This window comes from Aethalodelphis obliquidens, unplaced genomic scaffold (assembly GCF_003676395.1).
Source record: "Aethalodelphis obliquidens isolate GAN/ISIS:26980383/991018 unplaced genomic scaffold, ASM367639v1 scaffold19, whole genome shotgun sequence".
Lineage (NCBI taxonomy): Eukaryota > Metazoa > Chordata > Mammalia > Artiodactyla > Delphinidae > Aethalodelphis > Aethalodelphis obliquidens.
This window is the reverse complement of record NW_020837963.1, coordinates 24,174,070-24,181,883: the sequence shown is the minus strand read 5'-3', so window position 1 is coordinate 24,181,883 and position 7,814 is coordinate 24,174,070. Positions and strand designations below refer to the sequence as shown.

The 7,814-nt window shown below is 55.1% G+C and overlaps 1 protein-coding gene across 1 annotated transcript; it reads left to right on the top strand.

Moving 5' to 3' along the window:
• The first annotated feature begins 2,366 nt into the window (after nt 1-2,366).
• Nucleotides 2,367-6,131, top strand: CBLN2 (cerebellin 2 precursor). Its single transcript, XM_027118862.1, has 3 exons — nt 2,367-2,723; nt 5,572-5,691; nt 5,934-6,131. The coding sequence occupies exons 1-3, from the start codon at nt 2,367-2,369 to the stop codon at nt 6,129-6,131; spliced, it is 675 nt and encodes a 224-aa protein (XP_026974663.1).
• The last annotated feature ends 1,683 nt before the right edge of the window (nt 6,132-7,814 follow it).

The window sequence follows — 7,814 nt, the reverse complement described above, 5'->3', positions numbered from 1 at the left end:
CTCTCAGGGGCAGGGCACTGAAGGAGACCGGAAAGATCGTTTCCTGTTGCTACATTTTTGCAGAGGCCCGGACTGCTTTGGGGGGTCCAAGAGGACCATCAGCGAGCCTTACCCGTGTCCGCGGGACTCCCCGGCTCTCCCCGAGCCCGCTGGCCCGCAGCCCGCGGCAGGGAGGCTCCAGCGCCCGTAGGTGGCGCCCCACGTCCGTGCTTGCGCTTCTCGTCCGCGCTGGGGGCGCAGCTCGGAAACCCGGCGCGCGTCCCCGGGGGGTTAGAGCTTAGAGCAGGCATTTTAATAACTAAGCGCTCGAGTGTCAGCGCGCCCCACCAGCCCCCCAGGTTCAGAGGAGCAGAAGCAGAAACCCAGGCGGAGGCGCCCCTCTAATCCCTGCCCAAACCTGGCATTTCCCAAACTGGAGGTCCCGGAACCCCAGCTTTCACATCACTAAGATCCCAAGATTTTCTCTTCATCCCAGTCCTCGTTTTCTTTTTTTTTTTTTTTTTTTTTTAAGAAAACTGCTTTCCCCACTAATTATGAAAGTGATCACGCTATTCAGGATTAAGACTTGGAGGGAATTTGGAAAAGAAAAGAAAGAATCGAGAAGAGGCGCGACCGGCGCTCTTGAGGTCGCCTAATTTCTGTAAGAGAGGCGTCTGGGAGGATTTCGCGCCGGGTGTTCGGGTGAGAGCGGGACCGGGGCGGTCCTCAGGGCGTCCGCGGCGCTCGGCGGTGCGGTCCGGAGGCCGGGACCGAGGGGGGGGGGCGGCGGAGAGACGCAGCAGCAGGCGCGAGGGCGCCTCCGAGGCTGCGGGCCCGGGTGCGGTGCAGACGCGGGGCGGGACGCGCGGGGCGGAGCGGGGCGCGAAACGCGCCGGTGCGGTGCGCGGGCCGGCGCGGGAAAGCGGCAGGGCGGGGCGGCGCGGTTATTGGCCAAACGCCGGGAGAAGGGGTCGCGCTCGGTGTCTCCTCCCGCCAGCTCCCGCTCATCTTCTCCGAGCAGAACAAGTTCACGGACCGCGGTGCTCGCCCATCATGGATGTTCCAGGTAACCCAACCCGGCCCTGCCCTCCGCGATCGGCGCGTTAACTGCATTCGTGCGTCTGTCTCAATGAGGACCATCGCGGGTCTGCGTCTGGGCGGAGAGAGAGCGGGAGAGAACATCGAGATCATTTTGTTCAGGGGCTGAGGAGGGAGGCTTCCCGTCGGGAAACAACTTGTCTCTTCTTATAAGGACTATTTAGGCAGTTGGCTGAGTTGTTCGGAGGCTGCGGGCGGTGAGGGGAGAGGTTTGTTTGCTTTTTGTTTCTCGCCTGGGTATGGGAGATACATGTCTAGTTTAGAGGGGGAAGAAGGGGCCCGGTTACAAGTGCAGACAGGCGCGTAAGTTGGCAGAAAGCTGCAGAGGCTGCCTCCTGGCCGGGAGGAGAAGAGCCCGGAGTCCGGAAACAAAAGCTGCACGATAAGCCAAGCTCGGGGTTCCCACCGCTGGAATCCTCTGGTCCTGCGCCAGAGAGAGGGATCCGAGGGGCTTCTCCAAAGGGGCTCGCTGCTGGCAGGGGGGGGCGCTGGAAGTGGATGTTCGGTTTTAGGATTTTTCTCTCTCTTCTTTTCTGGTTTTTGTTTTTCCTCTTACTCTTATTCGCCCGAAGGAGCTTCCTGGGGATTTGTTCTTGGGGTGGAAAACGGATAAGATCCTCACTAAATGGATCGCTTTAAGAAAAAAAAAAAAAAGTCTCTAGGTCGGAGAAATAGAGGATGAATGAAAGTGAAAGCAGAGAAGGGAAAAAGGTTTCTTGGTGTGGCTTTAGAGAAAATGCCTCTGAAATTAAAGCCATTAAGGCTTAGTGGATCTTTTTCTTTGCCTGTGGCTTAAGCCCTCCTTTGCCTTGGGCTGAATGGGCCGGGGTGGCGTTGACCGCGTCTCCGCGGGTGACCGGCCCTGTCCTTATGGCCAAGGCCCTGCGGAATTACGGGTCCCTTACCTGACCGCGCCCCCGGCGCGCGCCGCCCGAGAGCCTTCCGGGGATGCCCTGGCCAGTGAGCCCCGGCGTTTCTCGGGACCTGTGTGCCAGTCGGGCTCTCCGGGGAGCAGTGCGAGGCACCGAGGGAGTGGTCTCCAGGGAGGGGGCCCGAACGCCGCAGGGACCTGCTCGCCGCGCCTCCTCCGCACGCAGCTTCACCTCCCTGTCTCAGGGTTTGGGTTCTTTGCCCTGACAGGTCCGCTGGCGCCTTTCTTCTGAGGACGACCCCGGCCTTGACCATCGGCGCAGGGGACCGAGGCCAGAGGAGGCTACTCACGGCCCCGCGCGTTCCCGCGCGCCCTCCCGCCCTCGCCGCGCCCCCGCGCGCCGCCCCCCGCAGCCCGGATGCCGGCGCCCGGCCGGGGCCCCCGCGGGCCGCCGCTGACCATGCCTGGGCGCCGGGGGGCGCTGCGCGAGCCGGCCGCCTGCGGCTCCAGCCTGGGGGCGGCGCTGGCCCTGCTGCTGCTGCTGCTGCCCGCCGGCTGCCCCGTGCGGGCTCAGAATGACACGGAGCCCATCGTGCTGGAGGGCAAGTGCCTGGTGGTGTGCGACTCCAGCCCGTCGGCGGACGGCGCCGTCACCTCCTCCCTGGGCATCTCCGTGCGCTCCGGTAGCGCCAAGGTGGCCTTCTCCGCCACGCGGAGCACCAACCACGAGCCGTCCGAGATGAGCAACCGCACCATGACCATCTACTTCGACCAGGTCAGCCGGCCGGCCTGCCCCTCGCCTCCCTCCCAGGGTGGGGAGGGCGGGGGGCCTGGGGGGTCGCCGGCTTCCGGGACGTGGAGTTCCAGGCTCTCCCCTCCTCTCTGCCCTTTCTCCCTTCTCCAGCAAGCTCTCCTTTTCACACTGTAGCTTTTTTAGAACTAATCAGCTCAGTTGGCACTGGGGTGACTGAGAGTCCTGTAAAAGCTAGGCGTCCCGGAGAGCCAAGAGAGCTGAAATAGATTTCCCGAAAGGACAGTGAACGTTTTGCTTTTCGCTGGGATGGGGGCCGTCCTTTGTGGTGGATGGCCTTCTGTCACCCCACTGGCCACTTAGGGACCGAGCGCATTTAAACTCTCCCCGCTCAGCCCGCGGGTTCTCCGAGGGTCTCAGCCGAGGCTCCGAAAATGTGTACCTACTGCTTATTTTGGAAAGGACTGGGGAGAGGATGCCTGTCTTCAGAAAAATAAGGGGGGGAGAGTGGGGGGAGGAAATAGCAGGTATAGTTATAGATAAACAAAACCAAACCGAGTGTGGTTATATGAATGCCATGTACGGTAAATACAATATATACAACGTATCATAAAACGCAGATCGATGTATATGAAGAAAACACAAAATGAAGAGCCATGACTTAAGTTGCTCCAGCCACTCAACTTCTCCCACTGGCTTCAAAGCAGAAGGGTCTGCATATGATCAGGCTTTGGCAACGCCTTCTCTGGGTTACTGCTGCCCAGGATTAGAGGTCTCCACCTTCCTCTGGTGTCCTCCCTCCCCACCTTGGTTTCTGTTGCTTTTTGGAAGCAAACAGGAAACATTAGAGTGGTTTCCAAACTTTACCTCACCATTCCATTCCTTGTGCCAAAGTGCTTCCCACACAGGGAGCTCGGGCTTACTGAGCACACTTGATTGGGTTCCTTTCTCTCCGTTAACCAACTCGCATGCCTGAGTGGTGACGCATCTGCACACGCCAAAGCCTCTTCTTAGGCCAGTGTCTTTATTTGCTTTAATCCTTGTTAAGGATTATGTACTTGAAATTGGGGAGGGGTGTGTACGGGGCGTGTCTCTCTTTAATCTGTTTTTTTCTTCCGAGACATACATGTCTTTAATTTAATTATGTCCAACTAAAGCAGGCAGTGAATTCGTTTTCACAGCATTTTTACATCTGCCCTTTCATTAGGGTGTCAAAAAAAACCCTCTGTGACGTAGGCAGGCTAAGTAGTAGTAGGATTCTAATTTTATAGATGAGCAAACTATGACAGGGCAGATTAAGTGATGCTTCTCTGGTTCCCCAGTTAGGGAGTAAGTGAAACTTGCTTTTCTGGGGCTGGTGGGTGTTCTTCCGTCTACAGCAAGGCCCTGAATTTACCAGTTTCCTGAATTAGAAATGGAGGTGCGAGAGTTGAGGCCGTTGAGTTGGGAGAAGCAGCGCTGAGGGCTTGGAGAGGGGAGGCTTTGTTCTCTTCTCAAGCCTTGTCAGGCAGACAGGAACACAGCCTCGGAGGCACCTGCTGAAGCACATCGCCTTTAACAATAGAGCCTGAGTGTCTCTGAGCCCTGCAGTCGAGGGGCTGAAGTACTGCTTGGAGCTCCTTGAAGAAGCTGGTGTGGCGCAGTCCCCAGCCATCCCAGCAGTCATCAGTGGCACCCTGCCCGTTGCTCTGGGAGCCGTGTGTGATCCATCTGTAATGAGTGTGTACAAAATAACAGCAAAGGGTGTGAGGTTAAAATTTATTTTCTGAACAGATGACAGGGTCTCTAATCTAGGATTCTGTTGTTGCTGGCTGTTCATTTTAAAAGCTGAGAACACCAGGCGGGCCATTTTATTATTTTAATTGAGTTGTGCATGTGTGTGTGAGGAGGAATGGGGACAGGTCCAGACAGAGGGGCCATATTCCGCCTTGAATATCTGAAAGGGAATCTGTTCATAATGGGGGGACCCTCCACTCTCCAAGTTCTGCTTATGACATCCTGACAGTCTCATCCGTCTTTTACTTGAGAAATAGCACCTGGAGGGTCACGTGACTTTGTATCTCGTGGCTCATCTTGTCGTTATTCTCGCACCTTGCGGAGTTCCCACCGTTTGAGCTAAGGGTGTCCGAGCTGCCTTTCCACTCTCCCTTTAGTTGTCCAAGCTTATTTGCATGACATCATAGCTCAGCTTAGAGAGCAGACACCTCATGTGGAGTAAAGTGAGGGGAAATGGGCGCAGCCAGTGTTTATGGAGTGTGGTCTTTCACCCAGCAGCCTTTATTGAGCACCTACTGTGTGCTGCCGGCGGGGAGGGGCATGCCTGGGGCTGGGAAACAGAGAGGAAACCTCACACGGTCGGTCTGTTCTCTCCTAAAGCACACAAAGCTCGTCCCAAGCTTTATCTGACAGAAGTTATCTCACTGAGTTGGCCTCTTACGCCACAGCCCTTTCCCTGCCCATTCAGGACGGAGCTCTGTTTTGGTCCACGCCTCACGTTCAAGTCCCCAGAATCCCACGGACCTCTGAACAGACTCAGTGTGTCTACCGAGCTGATCGTCTTCCCCTGCTTTCTCTCAGCCCTGCCCACAGCAGCCACAATTTGCATCCATGTTTCCAACGCATAAATAAAATATACTCTAAAGCCATCCTTTTGAATTACGATCCATTAGCATCCTTCGGAAATCAATTCCTCGGCAGGACGTTGCGCTCCGGGGCTGCTTCCTTCCTGGGGCGGCCTGGGCGCCCTGAGCAGGTGCTGCGGTGGTGCTTCAGCTCCTAAAGGGGCGGGTGGGGGTGATTTTGTGAGTCTGACTGAAACACACGCTGAGGAGGGGCTTGCTCTGTGTGTGCTGTATGCCCTCTTCTTTTCCAGGTCTTAGTAAATATTGGCAACCATTTCGATCTCGCCTCCAGTATATTTGTAGCCCCGAGAAAAGGGATTTATAGCTTCAGCTTCCACGTGGTCAAAGTGTACAACAGACAAACCATCCAGGTGGGTCGCTCTGACAGCTGGACACTTTCGGCTGTGGATGAATAGTCACACCGTCTGCGAGGCAGGGAGGACCAGGGACGGGGGTCACGGGGGCCTGGACACCAGCTGAGTCCTCTGGGTCAGGACCCCGCACGGGTCCAGGTCCATGGCCAGGGTGGGGAGAGGAGGGGGGGGAGATGAGAACAAGTGGATGGGATGGGGTCCATCGTGGTCAACTGAGCTTTATATCCTCTGCCTCGCAGGTCAGCTTAATGCAGAACGGCTACCCGGTGATCTCCGCCTTCGCAGGGGACCAGGACGTCACCAGAGAAGCTGCCAGCAACGGTGTCCTGCTGCTGATGGAAAGGGAGGACAAAGTCCACCTCAAACTGGAGAGGGGCAACCTCATGGGAGGCTGGAAGTACTCCACATTCTCGGGCTTCTTGGTTTTCCCTCTATGAACGCAGAATCCCCGCCCCGCCCTGCCCCCGCCGAGGATGGGGAAGTTGCCACCTGGATGCAGGAGTTCACCCTTCCTAACACCCCGAACTTGCCAGAACAGGACAGCTTGTTTCTAGCCTCCTTCGTCGGACTGTTGTGGTCGAAGCGTGATCGCCTTCGGAACCTCCAGTGTTTTCTTTGAATGTTGACCATGCCTCTCTGCAACCTGACCTCTAATTAGTTTTAGATGACAGGGTCTGAAGGAGAAATGAAATGACAGATCTGAGCAATCTGTACCTGCGATTGGAAAGTCGATATGGGATGTTATCACTGGGACCACTGACTTCTCTTCTTTGTTTGTACCTGGTACCGCTGCCCCCGGAATGGCCCGCAGGCTGCAGGCTGGGCTCACAGCGAGGGCCCTGCCAATCACCACCGCCCGACAGTCCTTGAAATGTGTTCTCTGTGTGTCTGTTCAGCCTTAAGAAAAAGAATGGCTTCGCTTTCATGCTGTTCTCCTCCCCACCCCGGGTGGATGGGAGGACGCGGGAGGGGGAAGGGAACATTGTGTTAAGAAGTGCTTTATCCGGAGAAGCAAATTTTGCGCCACTGGACTGCCAGTTTTGTTTTGTATTGTTCGTGTGTGTGTGTGTGTGTGTGTGTGTGTGTGTCTGTGTGTGTGTGTGTGTGTGTGTGTGTGTGTGTGTGTTCTCCCCAAGAAACTACTTTCCTTCCCACACACAGCTCTCCGTCCACACCCCTGCTCTGATCTTTTGTGCTGGGGTGAGGAGAGAAAAATGTGTGTTGAATTCCTGGATGAGACCAAACAAGACAAAACAAAAAATAACTGTGTATTTTGTTTTGGAGGAGACCAAACCAAACAAAAGGTACCTGTAGAGCAAAGTGAAAATGACAAATGGACATTTCTGCTTATTCTTTCGAAGAGATTCTCTCAGAGGCACTTTTGGAACTAACAACCTGGATTTTTTTTTTTTTTTTTAATTCACATTCTGGAATACTTTAAGAGACTGATGTTCCTGGGTGGCCTGAATCATGTCAGATTGGCATGGAAGCTGTGATGACCAAGTCCCCGATCACATGGTTTCTTTGCTGAGCACACCTGGGTCTTCCAGGCAGCATGTTTTTGTTCAGCTGGATCCACTTCTGGGTGAGCGCACCGCGATCAGGCGCCTCAGAGTCGACGGGACCAACCGGTTCTTCCCCATCAGGATCCTCTTCTGACCCACCAAGGCCAGAGGGTGTTGACACTCCCCTGGGAGCGCCTGGCGGGAGGCCACCTGGAAATCGCAGCGGTTGAAGGTGTCGGCAGAGGTGCCCTAGAAGCAGTTTCCCAAATCCTTGTTGTTTGGCGCCTTGTACAACAATATTATTAAAACAGCTGAGAGTTGATGGGTGCAGGATTCGTACGCCAAGGAAATGGCACTGATCCCAAAGCAATCAAAGAAGAAACCTCAAACCGGATGTTAATTTGTCCTTTGTGTAACAATGTAACCAAAATATTGATGATAAAACGTCATAATTTAAGATGCAGAATAAATGGGTTTGATGTCTGACTTGGTTTCTCCCTCCACCTCGCCTCCCAACTCTCAAAATGTGTGTAAGGAAAGGCCAAGGATCAAGGGCGTGGGGAAATTAAACCCATACTGTTTACTCTTTAGAAAATACACAGAAAAACACACAGC

Excerpts from the sequence above, each read along its gene's own strand:
- CBLN2 (XM_027118862.1), top strand. The coding sequence starts at position 2,367 with ATGCCGGCGCCCGGCCGGGGCCCCCGCGGGCCGCCGCTGACCATGCCT. Across the intron at positions 2,724-5,571 it reads TGACCATCTACTTCGACCAG|GTCTTAGTAAATATTGGCAA; the intron begins GTCAGCCGGCCG and ends CTTCTTTTCCAG. Across the intron at positions 5,692-5,933 it reads ACAACAGACAAACCATCCAG|GTCAGCTTAATGCAGAACGG; the intron begins GTGGGTCGCTCT and ends TCTGCCTCGCAG.